Consider the following 21,780-nt stretch of genomic DNA (forward strand, 5'->3'; position numbering starts at 1 on the left):
CCTCTGGACACCACTGGCAAATGATTTTATAGATTAGTGAAGACAACATTGTTGGAAGGAGGATCAATATAGACCAGCCCCCATTGGTGTGCCTAAGGACCTGCCTGGCCACACTCAGCCCAGCTTCCCTGGGCATGTCATTCTGTCAAGTCAGAGAAGAGAAAGGGGTTTTAATCTCCTGTAGCTCCTCCACGAAACAGCTTGTGCATCAAACACTGAGGCTGACAGCCTGATCTGGGAAAATTTCCACCCATAAGAAAATTTTACATGGCTGTCTCATTTTTCCACCCGATTATTTCGGCTCAGCTGCTTAATTCATTGAAAAGAGAACTAGGAAACGTTTTCCCCTAAGCACATTGTCCCCAGGCTTCTAAATCAAGCTCGCCTAGGGATGGGGATCCTACTTCACACCCCACAGAGCACAAGTGCCAGGCTAATTGCTCCGTGCAAACAGGATCATTCCCTGACAAGGGGTTGCATAAGGCTGTTAGGGAAGGATCATTTGCAGCAACACAGCTCTGCTCAGTTTTTGTCTGAGCATGTTGTAAGGAAAATCAGCAGTGCAAGATTGCAGCCTAATGGCTAGGATCTTGCAGCCCAAGAGCTTAAGGGGAAGAAAAAGTTAAGATGACAATTCTCATTCTGTGATTCAGCTGCCAAGGAGGCAATGCCTTTAATCAGCAGCAAATATAGAGGGATGTAGCAAAAAACAGAACAAAATGCCCAAGAACTGGAGCTGCTGGCATTGCTCTCTGGCTCACAGCTCGGCCTCTGCATAGTCTGTCATTCTAGGATTCAGCTTGAGAAGGGTTGCTGAGTTCATCGAGGTTGGAATGAACACTAAGATCATCCAGCCCAACCAGCAGCTCATGCCTGATCATCACTCAGTGTAACATCTACTCTTTTCTTACACATATCCACAGACAGTGTCTCCATCACATCCCTGGGCAGTCTATTTCAATACCTCACCACTCCTTAAGAGACAAAATTTTCTTTAATAACCTCACCAGATAGGGTTGCTGCAAACGTTAAGTATTTGACTTCTTGCATAGATGGAAACCAAGAGCATATGGATAGAAGGCAGCCAACAAGGTTGGGAATTCCCCTTGCAAAGCACGCCATCCCCAACCAAGGCACATTCCTGATTCAAGGTGTTTGCCTCCACTGCTGACTCGCCCAAGGCACAGGACCCCATGTTGCATGAAACAAGGCAGTTCACCTCATACACGCAGATGTCCATGCCTCTTGCAGAGCTAGAGGGCATGAAGTCATCTGGCCACAGGATCAGGTCAGGCTATAGGTGAGCTTAGCCAAGCAGCTAAGATTATGCTGTGCAGGGGAGGGAAAAGCCACAGAATGAGGTGAGGGATTGAACATCACATTACCTCCAGCCCTTATCTTCAGAAGTAGGAACTTTTCTTCCAGGCTATATCAACTCCTACCATCAACAAGTCCCAGACAGAGCTGCTGTTGCGTCCTCCATTATCACCGCTGCTAAGGAGGAGCAAACAGGACTTCTAAAGCCCCAAATCCATTTAGCATCTGTCAGCTGCATTGCTTTTTCCCCTGATAGCCCAAAAATAGGAGCTAAACCACCAGCTGTAGCCACACCGTGATTGGCTTACCTGGAGGCTGGTACCTCATCTCACCCCCATTGGAGCAGCCCAGACCCAAGGCTGCCATTCCTCCTTCCCACTGAGGGCAAAGGGAGGACAGAAGCATTTCTTTTTATTAGGAACAAGGAATTACAGAGACACACTGGGAGGGCGGCTGTATCTTTTACACACAAGAAATATTCCAAGGGCAGTTAAGCTCAGCAAAACAGCAGCTATGAGCATGGCTACTTGAACCAGCATAGGAAGTCCTCCAGCAGCACCTGAAAGAGACAAAAATCCCCTCACTACACATCTAATGGCTTCCCACCATCTGCCAGGGGCAGAACTCACAGGATGTGCCAGGAAACTACTCCCCAGGCTGTCTTTCATTGATTATGCTAGAGATTCAGTGTAGGTATGAAATCATGAGAGAAAGAGCATGATTAGGTCAGCTTAGAGTCACCTTCAGTTGAGACATGAAGGCACAGTCGTACACGGATCCCACATACCCTGTGGTGCCTTCCCTGCTGGCACACGGCGTCCTGAGGAACCCCACAATCCCTGAGCTGGATCAAGGATTAGCAGTGGTCCAACTGAGACTTCAGCTTCCGCTCTCCTCAAGGACCCATCTAAGAGGACACAAACATATTGAACTCACGGGACAGAGTTCCTGAGCACTCCAGATTTCAGGGCTTACAGGAAGGCAGCCCTTGCAAGGATGGGTTTGACATAAGGGCAGTTACAACACTGAAGAAGAGCCGAGTTTGTCGTTGAGATGTGACCTATTCCCTAGAGGCCACCCAGCACCTCTGCCATCCCAAGCTAGAAGGTCACCAGGACTCAGGGCTGCGTTTAGGATGCGCTGAGCCCTACCTTGCCTGGAAGAAGCATCCCTCTTCAAGCGTCTCCCTGACCATCTGGCCAGAGGGTTGGTTCTCCGGGAGTATCCTCCAGACAACAGACAGTTGCCTGTCTCACAGCAGCTGCAGATATCTCCACTACCCTCCACAGGAGCCCAGCTGAAAGAGAAATACCCATGAAGGAATTGGTTGTGAACCCTTTCCTTCTAGCTGTGCCCACCCACACGTCCTTCAGCTACTCACAGGCTGCTGGCTTTGTTGAAGGAGCAGGCTTTGTTCAGTGGATTGGGGGCCTGGTCTGCTGGAGAGACCTTCAGGTGACACGTGATGTAGATCTGGAAGTGAAATTAAACCAACATCCCCGGGATAAATTGAGTTTGGTCCTGCAGAACACGACCACATCAGAGCAGGCCAGGACAAGAGGGGTAGGCATCGCTTCTCACCAAGTTTCTGTCATCTCCTGCAAACTTGAATGCATCAACCATGAACTGCAGTGTTTCCTGCCTTGGCCGTGGAGATATGAAGGCTGAAGTGGCATCATCTGCTCTCCCATCCAGCAAGCACCTGTATGAGGGTCAGACATCAGGGCAGCCCCCGCTATCTGCAGCATTACCCCACAGCCCAGGCCACCCCCTTACCCGCTGAGGTCAATCAGGGCGTATCGGGGAGAGGAGCTCCTGTCAGGGCTCAGAGTAGCCACACAGTCATCCACAAACAGCCTCAGTGGTACGTGGCCCCCAGCCATGACATCAGCCTGGAGATGCAGGCTTTCCCCCAGCTGGACACCATTGGAGAGCCTCTCAGTCCTCCAGTCATCTGGAATGGGAAGGCCGAGGTTACAGGCAGCTTTGGAGCAAAGCACATCGCCCTCCCATATACGTAGGGCCCCTCAACCAAGGAGCAGCCCATGCATCCCTTCCTTAAGGCTTCAGTCCAGCTCAGGACTTGCGCTGTTTGGGCCCTACAAGTACCAGAGAGAAATGGGGCTGAGCTCTACACCCACCACTCATGAGGCGCAGGGAGAACACCAGCTTCTCTTCCATTGACAGTGTGGAGTGGAAGGGAACCCACGTAGGTCGGACAGCATTGCTGCTCACGTTGCTCTTCCTAAATGGAAAGAGGTGTTAACAAACAAGCAACCATCACTGTAAGTCCATGGATGCAGAGGAACAATCCTGTTTGCTCACCTGGGATAGTGACACTCAATAGGAACCACAGCCGGGCTGGTCCTTACAATGACCATGTTGCCAACAGGAGTAGGTTTATAGAACAAACTTGTTTTGTAGATCAAGGAGTCTGATGTCATCTGGAAGGGACATTTGGGAGAACTGATAAGTTCATAAAACAAACCAGTCAGTCAAAACCTCAGCACTGACAGTACTAGGACATGGATATACATCAGCCATGGAGACACAGCCTGTCCTTCATGTTCTCCAACCCAAGGAAAAAGCCAGGAGCCCTGATTGCAGCTGACTGGTGCCTCACCTAGGCTTAGTAGGTGCCATACTTGGCAAAAACAGCCCTGCAACAGTCACACTACAGCTCAATTTCTGCTGCAAGCAGATAAGTGCTACAGCATAACCCCAGTCCTCACCATCACCTTTACCAGGCCATTTTTAGGACTGAGACACCTGCAGAACTAATTAGGCAGTGTAATAGTGCATTGCCACCAAAGGCTTGCATTTACTCATCACCACCATGGACTATAGCCTACAGAAATCACATTACCCTAAGCAGCAGCATCACCAAGGATGGAGCAGCCCCTCACCCCAGCACCCCACCTTACCTGTAAGGTGCTGCCACACTCATGCAGCCCAGCCGTGAAGGTCACCACGTTCTCAGCAGCATTCTGGGCTGTGGCCGGGCAGGCAGCCGTACCCAGGGTCAGATCTGCAGCCTGGACCAGGCGCCCAGTACCAAAGAGGTCCCTGTGCACTGTGACCACCATCTGAGCCTCCTGGCACCACACAGACACGGGGTGCAGTGGGGATGCAGCCTGGAGCTGGGACACGTCCACCCATGCCCATGGGGAGGGCTGGGAGAAGGAAGGCACCTGGGGTGGCCTCCAAGAAGAGTCCCCTCGGACCCTCAAGACTCCTGAGTCCCTTGAAGAGAAATCCCAAGGACTATAAGATGCTGCTTCAGCCAGCATCCAGCACAACAGGACAACTCCCAGGCTGCCTCCAGACCCCATCTTCACACCAACAAAAAGAAAAAACCCAGCAGGTAGAGAAGAGATTGCTCAGATGCCTTTTATACCTTGCAGAGCAGATGGGATGCACCTGGAAGCTGCAGGCGGGGCCTCCTGCAGCCCTTGGAGCATCCAGGGGTAACCCAGGTCAATGGAAATCAGCTGGGATCATTCTTCCCTCTGGGAGCATTGCCCTGAATTGCCCCAGAACGTTGTCCTGTGTCTCACCTGTTTGAGATGGCAACAGCCATTGTCACCTAAGTTTTAGGGGCACACAGGGAGGTGGCCATGGAGGGGACACAGGGCACGTTGTGTCCTGTTGCATCTTGTTGGACCACTGATCTTGCTGACCTTCTGACTGTCCCTGTTACTACCTATGTAACAAGAGAATGCACCCAGCTACAGCAACCAGTGGCAAGGCACCAAGATGCAACTTAAGGCCAGCAGCCCCACAGCACAACTCCATGGCCAAAATCATCCCTCATGCTTGTGCCTATGTGTCTCTTACTATGGCTGAAATGGAGCTAACATTGCCCAGCATTGTGCCAGAGGCTCCCACAGCATTTTAGAGATTCCCCAAAAGCCCGACTGTGAGCATCAGCCATTCGGACATGGAGGGAGCTTTCACAGCCCTTTAGCTGCCAAATCCACCTGGGCTCTGGCCCCTGTGTGCTGACAATCTGTCCGTGCTCGATTTCATGGGTATCTGCACTGGGTAATTGTGTATCAAGTAATGAAGGCATCATAACCGGCTTATTTGCATAGAAAGCAGAGGTACAAAAGCTGATCTGCCCATAATAGCAGCTGATAAGTGAATGGCAGGCATAATCAAGAGATTAATTGGCCCTCGTGTGTTAATTATGCTAATTGGCACAGCTGCTGGTGCGTACAGTAGGATGACTAATGGCTCTACATCGCCGTGCAGAACGGGGAGGCTGGGGGTCACGCGGAGCTACTGGGGTCCACTTGACATGGGGACGATGCCCTGCAGCTGAACAACCAGGAGGGATTTTAACACAGAGGAGTCGTATTTGTGCTGTGTTTTTACAGCAGCGCTGCATGCACGCCAGACAGAATGGGATTTGGAGGATGAAACATCTTCCTCTCCATCTGCAGGATGGGTCTGGGGTTGTGCACGCTGCTCAGACTCGCAGGAGGCAGCCGAATCCCAACAGGACCCCCCTTTCCTGCTGGCCCATGCATTAGACATCTGCTGCGGTCTCCCCAAAGTGTGGATAGTTTTATGAGTGATGAATAAATGATACAACAAGAAAAACCTCTCCGGTGGCTCAGGATCTCTTTATTAATTCAGGAAGCGGTGGTCGGCTCCAAGCCCGGCTCGTGCCCGTGCTAGCTGGGTGGATGGGAGATAGATGGGCCTTAAACACTGCCAGCTCCTGCTGGGTGGGAAAGGCTGAATGTCAGGGGTGGGAATGGTTTTCGTTCTCATTTGGGATCAATAGGCTGCAAGAAAAAGAGAAAAATCTACCACCTCCCAGCCACATCCATCACTGCGATCTGCATTTAACAGCTCTGAAGGAATAGCCCTTTCCGTTGGTGACTATAGATTTCCTCTGGTGATGAAGGACATTAGGGACATCTCCCTGCTCTTTGCATCCCTGGGCTAGGAGCTCCATCCACTGGTTGGGTGGGTGCCATCCATCTCATCCATCCCTAGGGATGCACCTGGGACGGAGGGATGGGGGGGGAGGCCCAGATTGGAACACGCCAGAGCCAATGAGCATCAGCACCTGCTTGTTTCCCTGAGCCTGGAAAATTATTGTGTGCATGGAAACAAACTGCATCGTCAGCACTTCTCTGGGCTGCTCATCCGTTTGTTTGCCAGGGTGCTTTTTTCCACTGGAGTGTTAAACACTGTATTAATTGGGGAATTGAACGGGTGCCCTGCCATGCTTAAGCAACCTGTACATACCTGAGGCAGCACACGCTTCTCTCCGGCCCGCTGAGCAACGACAACCTCATTTTGCCTCCTGCCCCAGTGCTGCCACCCAGCTCAGAAGCACGGCCGAGGGATTTGCCTCGTGGTCATTAAGAGGCAGTGAAATGGCCAAGTCACCCTGCTAGCATCCACCCATGCACCCCAAAAAGAAAGGAGCCCCGCTTGGCGAATACATGGGGAAAAAAAAAAGGTGGAATGTGCTTGGAGTTTTAAAATAACACCACCCATTCATTTCCCTGGTCACAGACAACTTCTTTATGCCAGGTAAGGGCGTTTATGGGATATCACTGTTTCGTTTGAAATCTCTCTTCTGAGTCACTGAGATAAATACTGCCTGCTCTTCCCTTCTGCTTCAGCTCGTGTCTAAGTGCTGATGGATAAATCGCTCAAGTTGCCCGTGACAAACGAGGCCAGATAGCCAAGCCTGTAATTAAAACGTCTCTCAACCCCTTGGTTAACTCTGACATACTGGGACCAGATGCACTGCGGCAGCAGGGAGCAATCCAGCCCAAAAAAAAGATGGGTTCAAGGAGGGAGAAAGGGGTTCTGAAAATACCGACCCCGCTTTAAAAATACCGACCTGCTGAAAATAGAGCATTTTTATTCCCCACCAAAAGGATTTAGGCACTGTGCATGGGTTTTTCAAAGCCCTTTGATGCCTGAAAATAGGCTCGCGAGCATCTTTTGGGGCAGGTGGAGGAGGATGGCTCTAAACTGGCTCTGATTTCCACTGAAAGCAAACTTTCTTTTCCTGACCCGAGTAATCAAGAAACCTTCTGCTTCCCTCTGCCTAACATGAGCTCACATCCTTGGCTTTGGGGCTTTGCTCCTCACCTTCAGGAGCCGAGACCCAGAAGCTGAGGAGCTTTTTAGGGGGCAAAGATGCGCTTGTCTTACGGCACATGGGTGCCCCTTCCCTCTGTGCAGTGGATCACACGAGGAATGACAGAACTGATGCTAGAAATCATCTCTAGAGACCACCTACTCCCAAATTCATGACAATGAGCGCCATGGAGGCATCCCATCCCATCCACCTGCATCCTGTGGAGGTATCTGAGGCCATTTAACACCCATGAATGCCCTCAGCTCCAGGACGACTCGTCCCATCACCCATCAGCATTGGGCAGCGGGGGTTAATGGCTTTGTTCCCCCAGCCCAGAGGCTGGCTGAGCGCTAAATAATATTAATAGCACCTCCTGGCACCTCGTTAAAAATTGCACTAGCGCTTAATTCAGATTGTATATCACAGCCCAGAAATGAAATAACCATCCATCCCCTCCCTAATATGACTTTGATACAGGCACGCTTTAACTTGTCTCGCTTTTAGAAATATTTTTCTATTAAAATGCAGTGCCTGGCTGCACGCCCGGGAAGGACAGCTAAAAATAATCCCTGCTGGCTGTGATGGGTTGAAGGAGACCCCATCCCTTGGCAGCAGCTCCTCTGTTCATCAAACCCTACCGATGGATGGGATTAAAGAGCAGCCAAAGTACAGGAAAAAGTCGTGCAGTTGGTGCAGGGATGATGACGGCTCTTTGGGGTTTTGCTCTTTCTCCTGCTGCTCTAGGTATCAAAATGAAGAGGAGCTATCAAGGTAGGTCTCAGCACCCGGTGGTGAACGATGCCATGGTGGCAGCAGAAGACTGAGGGACAGAGCCAGAGCAAAGCTGAGGTCCAAAATGTGCACACACATGTATGAGAATCTTTAAGTAAGTGCAGGTCTTTGAGCGCCAGCCCAGGCCATCAAACACCCTGGAAACACAGATGTGGACATCAGGTCGCCCTCTTCCATGCTAAGAATCTCATGAAGTCAACCCAAACATTTAATGCAGTATGAAGCAGGGTGTCCTTGTTCTGCAGATAGGTGCCCTTGGACCTCCTCCAGCACCAAAATAGATTTTTTTCTCCTAGAAACGGTATAAGCTGTTGTAGATTCGTGAAAGAAGTGGGGTTTTAAGGTGGGAAAGAAGCTTGGGTCACCCTCACCCTCCCCTTTTCCAACCACCAACTCAGAAATCATCATCCAAAACGACCAACGTGTTTATTTGTCAAGGCACAAAACCCTCCAGATTCTGGATTTTAAATAACAGCAAAAAGCAACAGAAGACCCACGGCTGGACCCAGCTACAAGCAAATCCATTTCTCAGCCTGCGTACAAAAGCCAAGAGATCCCCTGGTGTCACACACGCTTTGGCACCGGGTGCCCTTTCCTGCAGCCATCCGAGCAAAACCCATTTTGGTTTTACCCAAAACACATTAAAAGAGCACTGCTTTTGTCACAAACACTTGGGGCTCCAGGGATGCTAAGGCTTTGGTGCATGAGTTCTGATTTAACACTTCATGAGACAATAGGCACAGCGGTCCAGCGGGGGATGAGTACCTGCTGTAATACTCCATGGGTGGAGAAACATCCCTTAAAAACTAGATTTTGGTGTTTTGTTTTTTTTTTCCTTAAAAATGATATTTTTGTGATTTTTTCCCCCCCCCTTAAAAACTAGATTTTGGCGTGTTGTTTTTTTTTTCCAGCACTCCTGAGCTGAAGCCAGGACATGGGGTGGCATTAACGACTTGCTAAAAACCCCTGCATGAGCCACCCACCAACTTCCAACCCTTCTGAAGTGAAGACATGGCACTGCCCCAGCTGTTCCCCGAGCCCTGCCTCAGGGTGGGGGGCAGACAAAGAACCCTCTGTGGAAAATCCTTCAGGGTCATTGGAGGCATGGGATAACCACGCACTTAAGGCAAAAACAAAAGTCCAGTTGGAAGTGCAGTGGTGCAAGGTGAAACGAACATCCTAGCGTGTCTCTGCAGTGATGCTCACCCTGTGGGCTCAGCCCAGTGCTTCCTACGGACACGGACGGACAGACGGACCCTCGGGCTGTGGCTTTGGGGTTCGCTGGGGTTAAAGGGAGGCACAGCCTCTCTCCAGCCCCAGGGCACCCCGAAAACACAGAGAGTGACAGCACTCTGTGCGGGGTTGGCAGCAGGATGGGGTGTCCCTGTCCCTCTGTGTGTCCTGGGTTTGTCACCGCAGGGGACGGCTGGGCTGGTGTGGGGGCACGGGGTGCTGTCCCAGCTCCCATCAAACAATTTCTTGCTCGTTATCTGGGGGGAACAAAAAGGAAGAAGGAAATAGACAATAAAATTAAAAACATTAAGAATAATAATTCACAGGCAGAGCTGGAAGTGCTTGCCTGTATCTCCCTGTCATGGATAACACAGATGTCTACGGGCAGATACATGGGCATGGGAAGATGGGCTTGAATTTTGGGATGAAAAATCAAGAAAGGTGGCCTGCAGCTAGCAGAGGGGAGATAAGAATGGAGAGATGGAAGATGGAAGAGAGAAAAAAGGAATACAGAGCCACCTAATGCTTTTCTAGATGTGGGAATGGGAGGGGAGAAAAGGCTTTTATAAATCTATTGGTGGAGGGGAAAATGGTAGGGCTAATAATAATGGTGAAATTAGCAGTGATTCAACATCAGTGTAAACTCAAATCTCACAGATTTTCATCCAAAATTCAGTACCTGGCAGCTACTCAAAAGAGAAAGGGCCTTGTGGAGACCCAAATTCCTGGCAATGACCAGGACAGGGCTGGAACAGAAGGGGAAGCTGGGATCCTTGATGCCATTTCTCACGGTACAGACTTTCACCCAGCACCCAGAAGGCTAAATAAAGCTTTGGGGGCAAAGCCTGGGATGCTTCAATCTGTCTTGGCCCCCAGAAAAGCTCCCTGTGTGCAAGGAAAACCTGCACAGGAGACAAAACTTTCTCAGAAGCACCTTACAGATGAGCCTCTCTAACCAGAGCATGGACAAGGACAAGGACACCCAGCAGACACACACTCACCTGCTTTGTCTTCTGTGCTCTTCAGTGGCTGCAGAGCTGCAAAAAGCAAAACCAGCAGTGGTCAGCTTGCATGAACAGCTCGAGACCTCCCTCCCCCAACTGCTTTTGGCATATTGGGACGTGGGGGGCTGTGCAATCAGAGTGTGTCTGCCAGCCTCCTCCTCAGCACGGTACTGAGAGCACTGGGAACCAACTCGCAGCACCCACTTACCTGTCTTTTGTTCTTCCCCCTCCACGTCCTGCTCCTCAGTCCCTACAAAATAACAACCAGGAGAGAGTGAAGCATCCTCAGACCTTCACCAAAACCTCGATGGGTTCATGCCTGCATCCCTGCCTGAGCCTCCCTGCCTCTGCTCACATGCGGTACCCACAGCATCCCACATCCTTCCTCCAGCCCTGTGCTGAGCCCTGAAACCCACGAGGGGGGGGAGCATTTCCCTGGCTGTGCGTGACCCCACAGCTCCATTCCCTATTTATAGCATGGCTGCCATCTGGAGCCAGGGGCTTAGGGACGGCCCTGGTGGCGGGATGCTCTGAATCCCTACGATGTTGTTCCCAGCCAGAAGGACTGGCAAAAACCAACGCTCCTGCTTCCTGCAGCTCCCACAACAGGTCTCGCAGGGTTATTGCTTAAAGCAAAGTTTGCTGGGGGGAGGGGAGGAAGGGAGAAAATATCGCAGGATGTCCTCATGCAAAAGGATTGAAGCGGGGGCTACAGCCATACTGCCCAGCGCTTTGAATCCTCCAGCAAAAGGGAACATTCGCCGGGGTTTGTGCTACAGAGGGAAAGAGATATTTATAAAATACAATAAAAACATAATTAACAAAGCCACAGCAGGGAGGGAGAGGGGGAACGAGGCCCAGGGCGGCGCGGTTTGCACAGGCACGGCTCAGTCAGGGCACGGCTCTGGCAACGTGAGACGCATCAGCCCTGGAGCCAGAGGGAGACAAGCAGGAACGCCAGCGAGCTGCTGCTGCTGCGGCCATTTCGGAGCACAACAGCTTTATTTTTAAAGGCACAAAGCCCCACTTTCTGAGCAAACACCTCTGTGAGGAAAAGAAACAAAACAAAGGAGGGGGAGAACAAGAGCGGGCAGGCAAATATTTTTCAAAGGGTGCATTTCAGAGTGCTTCCCAGGAGAGAGCAGCACGGCTTGCAGCAATCCTTTCAAGAAGCAAGGAGAAAGGAGAGCAAGGGCGAGCACGGAGCAGCTCTGTCTCATGCTATTTCCGCGTGTCAATGCGTGCAACGTTTCTGCAGTGGCAAATGCTTGGAGGCAGCTTCTGGGAACTGCTCCCGTGCCATGGGGGCATCAGACACGTGGAGGATGCTGGCAGGCGCAGGGGAGGAGATGGAGAAGGGCAGCACAGAAAGGTGAACGTGTGCCAGGAGGCAGAAACCAGAGAAAAAAAGTTCATTTGTGTGCAGAAGAAAAGGGCCACCTGGACAGATGCACGCAGGCAGCATCTGTCTTTGACAGATGCCACCACCCAGGTAAAGTCATGCAGGGTGAAGTGCCCCCCTCCCACCCAGCACCTGCTCTACCTGCATTCTCCTCTTCCTCGCAGCTCTGGCGGATTTTCTTCTGGCAGATGTAAGCCAGGACAACAAGCAGCACCACGATGCAGATGGAAAGTCCCACCGTCACCCAGAGAGCCACGGCAGGGAAGGCGAGGTGCTGGCCTTGGGGAGAACACCAGAAATCCTATTATTTATAACGCTAAGGGAGGCGGTACGCAGTATCAGGGATCCCACGGTGGCAGGGAATCATCCTTGGGCTTTGGAGGACATTTCATTGTAGCAAGCCACAGATATTACTTCCAGAATTTGGCTTTCACATAAGGCATCAGTAATCTATGATCTTTTTTCCCCCATAACATCACTTTGTCTTCAAATAAAGCTTTGTCCCCAGCAAATCCTATTCAGGGATGTTCCCTTTTGAGCAGGAACCCAGAAAGAACAGATCCCCTGGCTGGCTCTCTGCCCCCTTGTTCTGCCTTAGCAGACCCATAGTGGCAGGGGACACGGAGAATGTGGAGCTCCCTGACACACAGCCCTCACCTTAAGACTGCCCACTTGCTCATACGCTAAGGAAAGGAGCTCTGAGCCCATGCAAAAGTCTCTCCTCAGTCCTCATTGACAAAATTCCTGCTTTTGGGCAAAACCAGAGAATGACAGAAGTGCTGTCACTGTCCCATTCTCTATCAATGGCCAACTTTTGGGGCCTGTACGACACTTGCTGGAAGAACTCGGTGACACCAGTCAAGAGGTTGATGTTCCACCAGGGACCCACCTTCACAACCCAGCAACTGCAGAGCCAATTAAACACTAATTAACACTGCTGGAGATTGTGTAAGGTTATAAAGAGCTCCAAGGCAGCAATAAAAGCTGAGCAAGTGGGGATGAGTGAAAGCCACTCCAAGTCAACAGCGTGTCAAGAATGGGTCCTGCAAGATACTGATGAAGTTTGAGGGGCCAGATTCCTTGGAGTTGTCTCCTGGAGCTCATCCCTTCACTTCCCAGAGCATCTCTGAGGACTCCTGAGGGCAACAGGAGGGGCCTCAAACCTCCTGTTGGCCCCAGGAGGTTTGGATTCGGGGCACACTGGCTTAGAGCCATGGGTTTTGTCACCCAGCTCTTGTGCACAGCCCTACAAGGCTCCTCGACCGAGCCCTGCCCACGCTTCTTGTCACTGCCATCCAGGATAAACGCCACTAAGCCCTTTATTTGTCGGACCAGCAGAGCAAGACGTTGTCAGAGCAAAGTGGTGAGGCTGAATGATGCCCAAAGAAAAATGAAGCGAGCTGGGGAACCAGCCAGAAACTGCTGAGACATCAGTCCCCATGCCAAGCAGCTCAGGTGGGAAACAGCACTGTAATTCCAGGTGCCCAACGGGTGTTTTGATCAGGATTAGGATGGCATGAATGTGCCAGGGATGCAGTGTTTCTGTAGGATTGGGATGGGGCTGCATGGCTACATGCTATGGAGAGGAAGACTACCGTGCCTAATACTGGCTCTCTGGAGTGGTTTATAATGGGACAGGGCAACTAGCAAAGCTAGAACTATAAAAACACCTCCAGATCCTTCCCAAATCTCCCACAGTCCTTGCAAAACCCCCTTCAGCAAGAACCTCCAGAGGCAGGATTGGAGCAGCACAGATAGACAGGACAGCCCCAAGCCATCCTGCAGCTCCATGGGCAGGGAGGTACAGCTGGGTGATGGTGCAACCCCAGGGCTGACTCTGCGCCACCAGATTTACCCTCTTCAGAGGTAAATCTTTACCCTTAATTCCCCAAATCTGGCCCACACCTGCTCACCCGTGATGGTGACGGAGGCATGGGTCTCCTGCTGCAGCACCGGGTTCCGCACCAGGCACGAGTAGGTGCTGCTGGGCTCCACCAGCACGTGTAGGACGCTGTACACATCAAAGAGCCCCTCCTCGTTGGCCACCTGTGATGTGGTGACGTTTTCAGTGATATTGGCACCGTGGCCGTCCTGCCAGAGGACAATGGCCTCAGGGTAGCCATAGGAAGATTGGCAAGTGACAACCGCCTGATCCCCTGGCTTCAAGTCCTTATTGGGCTCCAGGTTCAGATTGGGCTTGGAGTAGGGAGCTGGAAGGAAAGGAAAGGCATCGTGAAGGATCACCGCATCCAGAGACAGGTGGATGACACTGCACAGCCATACCTCACCTGCCACCTGCAGCGTCACGGCTGCGCTGTTGTAATCGCGGACGCGGACGAAGCAGGTGAAGCTGCCCTCATCTGCAATCTCCACGCGCCGCAGGAGCAGCGAGACGTTGCCCTGGGACAGCTGGTCATAAAAGAGGGCCGTGCGGTTGGTGTAGCCCCCGCCCTGGTCGGTCAGCTGGTCCCTGCCATCAGAGAAGCTGTGCACCAGGCGCTTGGTGTCCGTCAGCTGCCAGATGAGGCTGAGGTCCTTCAGGCTGAAGTTGGCCTCGGGGGTGAAGGAACAGTGCAAGGTGGTATCTTGGCCATAAAGGGCCACCACGGGCTCTTCCGGGACCTGGATCTCCATGGCACCTGCAGGATGGTAGGATGAGAAGAACACGGTGGTCAGATCCTGTCTCTGGCTCAAGATGGCTTGCTTTGGTAGGGTCAACAAAAAGCCACCCCAAAGGTGGGATGTGGAAAGAACGGAGGTAGTTAAGGGGTATGGTGAGGTCTGTTTTGCAGACAGGGAGGAGAAAACAGCCAGCTGAGAGAGAAGTGCAGCTTCTCCCCACAGAGAGGGGATTGGAAGGTGACAGCTGTGGGGGACAGAGGCCCCACAATGAGCCAGCTTCGTGGCTGGGCTCGTGAGCGCTAGGTGGCACCAACACTCCAGCTGGCAGCTCCTGTGCCAACCACACCAGGATGAGGTGCCCACATTCCTCTGCTACCCCTGACCCTCCCAGTGTGCTCATCCCACAGACTGGTCCCAGGGAGTGATGTCCCACACGGGCAACGTTCCCCAGTTCTCCTCATATATAATATGGAGAGGAAAAGGGGAAAAGTCTCATCTGAGACAAAGGAAGCTGCCACTTTTATACAGTCTCTATACAGGTTTTATGTCCTGATCCCAGCTTGATGAGCCCAGTCATGGGACACGGGCACCAGCACAGGGCTCTGGACCACCACGTCCCTCTGTGCAAGGGCCGTGTGCTGGTGACATGCCCAGAGGTTCAGGAGCTCAGAAAGACCCAGAATGTAACTGGGATTTTACCCTGCTGCACCTTCACCTTTCTGATGTAGTACACAGGAGGTGATGTCCCACGCTGCAGGACGCATCTCCTTTGGTTTCAGGTGAGGTTTTTCCTTCTCCTATTGGGTTATCTGGGGAATTGGGGAACACTGCCCTTGTGGGACACCACCATCTACTGCCTTAGGGAACAGCAGCCAAGAGCGATGTGAGACCTTAGCAAGTGTCTAGGGGAAGGATCAACACCCTTGTGGTCAGCCTCAAAACTGGCATGCAGGAAGGAGGGCCTGGGGGTGGCAGAAGAGGTGGTCAGAAAGCCACCAGAGCCACGGATCCCACTGCCATCACTGCTGCAGCATCCCAGGGCACAAAGCCATCACAGCTATGTGGCCAAGTGGTCGAAAGTCATCAGAGCCATGGAGGTCCAGGTCCATCACAGCCATCAGAACCATGGGCCACTGGGGCTATCAGCACTCTTGCAGCCATGGGTCCCACGGCCATCGCAGACACAGGGTCCTGGAGCAGAAAGCCATCAGAAAGCCATGTGTTCCCAGGGCCATCAGAGCCATTGCAGCCACAGGTTCCACAGCCATGGGCCATCAGAGCCAGAGGTTCCATGATCAGCACAGCTACGGTGTCCCAGGGCACAATGTCATCAGAGCCATTGCAGCCATGGATCCTGTGGCCATTAGAGACATGGTGTCCCAAGGCCATCACAACCACAGGTTTGTGGGGCAGGAAGCCATGATGAGAACCATGGGTAACCAGAACCATTGCACTCATGGGGTCCCAGGGCCAATAGGGCTGTGGGGTCCTAACGCCATTGCAGCCACAGGGTTATGGGGCCACCAGAACCATCGCAGCCATGGTTACAGGGTCACTGAAGCCATGGGGTCCTAGGGCACAAAGCCATCACAGCAGTGGATCCCATGGCCATCAAAGCCATCACAGCCATGGACTTCCACCACAGGTCTCACTTTCCAGGGCCACCCACGCCCATATGCTTCCCAAAGACCCCGGGACCACCTGGTGAGCACTGCCTCCAGCTCAAAGCCATTGAATGGGGATGAAGTGGTACTGGGGCATCTCCTCGGGGCAGCCCCACTCACCTGCCAGGCCGAGCACCAAAGCTCCCAGGGCGAGCAGCATCACTGCACGTCTTCTTGGCACCCTGAGCTGGGGGAAAAATAAGGAAAAGCAGAAAACAACACTAAAAGGGTGTGGAACCTCACCGCTTCTCCTCCCCTTTTTGTTTCTTTCCAAGCTTTCTCCCCGTGCAGCTCGGCGGATTCTGCCCATTTCCCAGCTGGAGACTTGCTCCAAAAGTGACTTAAAAGGAGCAATTCGTGGGAAAATCTCCTCCCTAAGCGGAGCTTTCGGGGGCTGCCCCAAAACACGGGGAGGAAATCGCCATCCCGCCCGGCCCCATTCATTCCGCCTTTCCGGAACAAAGCCTGGGAGCCGCACGGGGAGGCACCAGGACTGCGGGACGAGCCCGCGTCCGGCGAGGGAACCCCGTGCACCGCCACGTCCCCGCAACACCGGGCACCGCCGGGCCCCGCACTTACCGCGGGGAGGGCGCGGCTCGGCTCGGCTCGGCGCCGCTCGGCTCCGCTCGGTTCGATTCGACTCCGATCGGCTCCGCTCGGCTCGGCTCGGGAGCGCGGCCCGGGCTCTGATTGGCTACAGCCGCTTCCTGCCCGGGGTCCCCGCGGCGGAGGTGGGGCGGCGGCTGTGGGGAGTGGGTTGGAGCGGAGGGGTTTGGGGGTGCGCGCATAGGCGGGGTTGCGGTGTGCAGAGCTGGGGAGCTGAAGGTCGTGGAGCTGCGAGGCTGGCGTGCGTGGAATTAGGGGCTAAAGTTAGGTGGAGCTTTGGGACTGGAGTGCAGGGAGAGTATGGAGGCAGGGAGCTGTTGCGTAGGGATGCGCGTGGTGCCAGGAAATTGGGGCTGCGGGAATGGAGGTGGGGGACCGGGGTGCAGGGAGCACCGGGATTGGAGTGCACATAAATGGGGTGTTGGGGTGCAGAGGGAATGTGTGTGTGGATCCCAGCTGTGGGATTGGGTGCACAGAGATGGGAAAGGGGGGTGCAGGGAGATTTGAGGTGCAAGGAAGGAGGAGAGGGGGGCACGGAGCTTGGGGAATGGGGATGCAGGGAGCCAGGGGACTGGGGTGCACAGAGGTGGGGAATTGAGGCACAGGAGTGGGGTGCATGGAATTTGGAGACTGAGGTATATGGAGCTCTGGGACTGGGATGCAGACAGAATTGGGATGCAGAGAGGCCAAAGATTGGGGTGCGCTGAGCCATGGGATTGGGGTGTTTGGAGCAGCCGCAGCATTGAGGTGTATGAAGATGGGGAACTGGGTTGTACAGAGCTTGGGGACTGGGATGCGTGCAGCCACATGTTCACTTGAATGAATACCGCAGTATTGGGATGCAGAGAGAATTTGGGTGCAGGGAATGATAGGGATGGGGTGCACAGAGCCAGGAAATTGGGGTGCAGGGAGACGTGAGGTGTTTGGAGCTAGGTGGTTGGGGGAATGGAAGTGGGAGACTGGGGTGCGTGGAGCCTGAGGGTTGGTGTGTACGGAGCTGGGGAATTGAGGTTTGTGGGGGTGCATGGAATTGAGGGATTGGGGTACATAGAGCTCTAGGACTGGGGTACAAGGAGATTGTGTATGGAGTGTGAAACTGGTGCACAGAGCCATGGGGTTGGGGTGTATGGAGATGGGGAGTTGGGGTCAGCTACGGGATTGGTATGCAGGGAGAATTGGGGATTGGCATGTCCAGCAGTGGGGTGTGAGGAACTGGGGAACAAGAATGCACGTAGGCAAGAGGATTGGGGTGCAGAGCTGGGAAGCTGGGATGCATGGAGCCAGGGATTTGGGCTAGCTCAAAGCAGGGTGCGTGGAGCTTTGAGCAGTGCACTGTGCCAGCCCACAGCCAGCAGCAGCCCCAGATGGTCCTCAGTAGAAGAAGCTGCTGAAGAGAAAGCCCCAGATATTTGGGAGCCACAGGGGAGGGAGACCCATGGAAGGCAAGGCCTCAGGCAGTGCATCAGCAGCTCTTGCTGTGTTCCCAAGGCCCCTGTATTGTCCCCACAGCCTGGTGGCTTCTGTGCCTGCGTGGGAGGTTTCAGTCTCGTTGCAGGGAGAAAAGGAAGCTCCTCACCCTTTTGATTACAGAGCAAAGCTGGAACAAGCAAACCTGGAGAGCTCAAAGCTAAAAAGCAAATAAAAATAACTGGAAATGTGTTATATTTAAAGCAACTCTTTATTTTGCCCTTTGAGCAAGGAAAGTTGTTGCAGCAGTGGAACTGGCAATGTCTCGACCCAGACACCGTGGGTGATGGCAACAGGAACAATCAGGGGTGAAGTAAATACACTTTCAAAGCTTGCAACTGAATCAGGAGGTCGATTTGCAGGATCTTTGTGCATGCTATGGGTCCCCGATCCAGCTTCAGCAATTTGGGGTCCACAGCAGCTCCAGCAGCACCACAAGAAAGCTCAGCAGCCTTAAGAGGCAGGTGGAGCACACGGGTTTTGGCACAGGCTCCCCCCAGAAAGGTGCAGACTCGCAGCACAGCCCCCAAGCACCAGCAATTTTTAGTGTTAAACATGAAAAAAGCAAAAGAAAGTAAGATGTCCTTTGAAACAAAAGTAGATTTTTGAACATCAAAACCAGCTTAAAAATTGAAATCTAAGCTGCTCGCAAACCTGTTCATAATTAACAATGAAAGGGCTTCCAGGGAGGAATTTAAATAGTGGATGCTCTCTGTCCCAAATGATTCTTTCGGGCTAATTTTCCTTCCTCACACCCTGAAATACCCAAGGTGTGTGCATGAGAAATGTGCATAACAATGAAGCTGACAAGAACAAAGACGTGGCAAGGCAAAGAAAAGGCTGCAATTTGCAAGTTTAATTTCACGCTCAGCCAGGATTTGATCAAGGAGAGGAGGGATGGGCTGAGGTTTGGGGGTACATCCATATTCATTACATGTATTTGTAATATACTGAGCACAAGGGGAACAGTGGATAATCCCACGTCTCCTATGTGCAGGATTCTACCCCCAAAAGCTGACAGATTGTCCATTTTGGAGTGGTTTTAACCCAAACATCAGCCACACCCATGTGGAGGTAAATTATATCCTGCAGATACAGCACTGCAGGGCCTTTGGACATATGGAAAATAGCTGTGGCTCCCCAAAGCTCCCATCTACGCAAGGAGCATCCTAACAGCAAAAGGCAAATGGTGGAGGACAGGAAGGGGGTTTGGAGGCTTTGAACCACAGCAGAGCACTGAGCTGGTCCAAGGAGATGCATGCCTTGGATACAAGTGATGTCTGACTTTTTACTGCATCAGAGAGAACCTCAGCCCTGCTCGCTTAGGAGGAGCAGAGCAGACAGACTTTGGATGTGGCCGTCCTGGGGTTGGGGACAGTGAGTCACTCACCGCCGACTGAGCGCAGATGTTTGGGGTCTGAGCACGTGGTAGGAGGCTGCTTTAGACAGCTCAGCAGTTTTTGGGTTTTTTTTTTTGCAAAACACAGCGGTCATTCATAAGTGCAGAGCCCAGTGATGGACTCCAGATGCAGGCACGCACACGAGAAACACCCAGCGGGATGCTTGCAGCGTGCAGAAGGAATATTTTCTTACAGAGGAAAGTCACAAGGCTTTTCTTTTCCTCGGCAACACCTCTGCAAAATCACTTTCAGCGTGGCTTTCAGTCAATTCATGATTTGAAATAGTAATTTTTCTCTCTAAAGCCATTCCTTATTGATTTATTTTTTCTCTTGACTCTGCAAACCACAAACTGAGTTTATGCATGAGAGAGCGAGCAGGATGAAGACCTGGGTAGTGCCAAGGTGCAGTGCAGCACTGCAGGAGGGGGTCACCGTGTCCAGGTGGTGACACTTGGGTCAACCTCAAGTGCAGATCTTCAGAAGATGTCATAGAATCCTTAGAATTGGAAGGGACCTTTAAAGGGCATCGTGCTGGTGAAGAACAAGAGGTCTGCCCGGGCCACTGGGTATTGGACCTGCTTGCACACGAGGCACCACGCTGTTAGGATGCGGACGGACACACAGCAGTGGGATTGGGATGATCTGAAGGGAAATAAAGAGCTAGGAGGGAATAACCTCATCCTGTTGCTCACAGAGCAGCTGATTTGGGGAAGCGGAGCTGGTGCACCACATTTCCAGCCTCGCCCACACGTTTGGAACCCATCCTGCACTGCACAGAAGAGCTTTTCCAAGAAAAGCCCTTCCCAAAGCAGCTCCTCCATCTCAGCATCCTCCTCCTCCTCCTCTTCCTCCAAGGCAGCTGCCAGCAAGGAAAGAAGCATGGCAACTGCAGAAATCACCATGAAGCTCGGCTGGGGCTGCTGCTTTAGGCTTCTACATCCCAGCTGTCCCAAGTGCATCATGCACAAGATGCTGCATTCGCACTGCTACCACCTCGCAGTCCTCCCATCACCATCTGCTTGGAGCTGGGCCCCCTGGCAGCTGCCTGGTGGGAAGTCAAGAGGAGCCGTCGGCTTTTAAAGGGCTTTTGCAGAATGGGAGACACCTACTTGCTCCAAATATCCTTTGCCACCTGCTTAGGAACGGTCCTACAAGAAAGCAGGAGATCCCCACTCATAAAACCATGAAACCTGAGGATGAACCCAAAAATCAGCCATTCTCCCATGCTTTCCCAGCAGCCTGAAGGTCCACGGAGCTCCAGGGGAGGTCTGCAGCATGGAGCCCTTCATCCTCACCTGAGGACATGGGCACAAGCCCTATCTGCCAAAACTAATCCAACCCAACCTAATTCAACCCTTCCCGAGCTGCCCCGCCAAAAAGTGACAGGAAGCCTCAGGGCAGTTATTTGAGCTCATGCAACCACACTCCTCTAGCAGCTTTTTTTTTGATTATTTAACCTTTAGCCCATGGTCTATTTGCCCTGCGCTCAAATCGAGCCCAAAGTAGGGCAGATGTCATCAGAAACCCAAGGCAACCATGACCATCTGCTTTTTTCTGGAGACCTTTCCCATGAGGTTCCTACAAGGCCCCCTTCTAACACATCATTTACTGGTTAGGGTTTGCTCTGCCCTGTTTTCTTGGCTTTTTTTTTTCTTTTTTTCTTTTCCCCAAAAGGAGTTCTGCTTTCTAAAAGCACATGGGAAGGAGGTTTCAGACTTTCCACTGAAACTGGCTTTTTCCTCCTCCCGTGCTTCCCTAAAACTGTAATTCAAACAACTTTAATTGCGCATTATTTTCTTTCTGAATTGCCCCCATGGATAATTTATCCTCTTTTAGTGTAGCTGTGGGGAGTACAATCTTATCTTTTAGCTCCAGCAATGCTGACAATTTCCTATCTTCTGATGCCTTCTGCTTTTCACTATGTTGGGGCTTTGTTATATAGTTGATTAAAGCAAAATTGCTTTTTGCTGCAATTTTACCGCAATCTAACCCAGAAATGCCCAAAGAATCATAGTCATCCTTCACAATGCTCATCTGTTAGCTGCTATAAAAGTCCTCCCTGCTCAGTCTGGAGTGCCTCTAATTCTGTACCAGCCATAATATTTGTCATCAATTAAATCTCCTCTAGTGACACTCCTCTGAGCTTCTGTAGTTGAGATAC

General features: G+C 52.2%; 2 protein-coding genes across 4 annotated transcripts; both read right to left on the reverse strand.

Moving 5' to 3' along the window:
- Positions 1-1,711: 1,711 nt before the first annotated feature.
- On the reverse strand, positions 1,712-4,677 carry LOC128075457 (zona pellucida sperm-binding protein 3-like). Its single transcript, XM_052672251.1, has 9 exons — positions 4,242-4,677; positions 3,643-3,761; positions 3,459-3,562; positions 3,094-3,271; positions 2,899-3,019; positions 2,699-2,790; positions 2,469-2,614; positions 2,105-2,224; positions 1,712-1,876 (listed from the first exon to the last, which is right to left on the reverse strand). The coding sequence occupies exons 1-9, from the start codon at positions 4,647-4,649 to the stop codon at positions 1,746-1,748; spliced, it is 1,419 nt and encodes a 472-aa protein (XP_052528211.1). The 5' UTR covers positions 4,650-4,677; the 3' UTR covers positions 1,712-1,745.
- Positions 4,678-8,622: 3,945 nt separating this feature from the next.
- CD276 (CD276 molecule) lies at positions 8,623-16,803 on the reverse strand. Of its 3 annotated transcripts, XM_052672255.1 has the most exons (8): positions 16,726-16,803; positions 16,267-16,333; positions 14,149-14,499; positions 13,774-14,070; positions 12,002-12,139; positions 10,667-10,708; positions 10,456-10,491; positions 8,623-9,711 (listed from the first exon to the last, which is right to left on the reverse strand). In XM_052672255.1, the coding sequence occupies exons 2-8, from the start codon at positions 16,304-16,306 to the stop codon at positions 9,689-9,691; spliced, it is 927 nt and encodes a 308-aa protein (XP_052528215.1). In that variant the 5' UTR covers positions 16,307-16,333; positions 16,726-16,803; the 3' UTR covers positions 8,623-9,688. The 3 variants fall into 3 exon arrangements, with proteins under 3 accessions (XP_052528215.1, XP_052528213.1, XP_052528214.1); XM_052672253.1 differs by lacking the exon at positions 16,726-16,803 and having other exon boundaries at positions 16,267-16,714; XM_052672254.1 differs by lacking the exons at positions 12,002-12,139; positions 16,726-16,803 and having other exon boundaries at positions 16,267-16,714.
- Positions 16,804-21,780: the final 4,977 nt, after the last annotated feature.

Source organism: Tympanuchus pallidicinctus, unplaced genomic scaffold (genome assembly GCF_026119805.1).
Source record: "Tympanuchus pallidicinctus isolate F22 unplaced genomic scaffold, pur_lepc_1.0 scaffold12, whole genome shotgun sequence".
Classification (NCBI taxonomy): domain Eukaryota; kingdom Metazoa; phylum Chordata; class Aves; order Galliformes; family Phasianidae; genus Tympanuchus; species Tympanuchus pallidicinctus.

Coding starts and splice junctions, on each gene's coding strand:
- CD276 (XM_052672253.1), bottom strand. CDS start 16,456: ATGGGCAGAATCCGCCGAGCTGCACGGGGAGAAAGCTTGGAAAGAAAC. Junction 14,071..14,148: donor CGTGACGCTGCAGGTGGCAG/GTGAGGTATGGC, acceptor CTTTCCTTCCAG/CTCCCTACTCCAAGCCCAAT. Junction 10,492..10,666: donor GGGGGAAGAACAAAAGACAG/GTAAGTGGGTGC, acceptor TGCTTTTTGCAG/CTCTGCAGCCACTGAAGAGC.
- LOC128075457 (XM_052672251.1), bottom strand. CDS start 4,649: ATGGGGTCTGGAGGCAGCCTGGGAGTTGTCCTGTTGTGCTGGATGCTG. Junction 3,272..3,458: donor CTCCCTGCGCCTCATGAGTG/GTGGGTGTAGAG, acceptor TTCCCATTCCAG/ATGACTGGAGGACTGAGAGG. Junction 2,615..2,698: donor TTCAACAAAGCCAGCAGCCT/GTGAGTAGCTGA, acceptor TTTCTCTTTCAG/CTGGGCTCCTGTGGAGGGTA.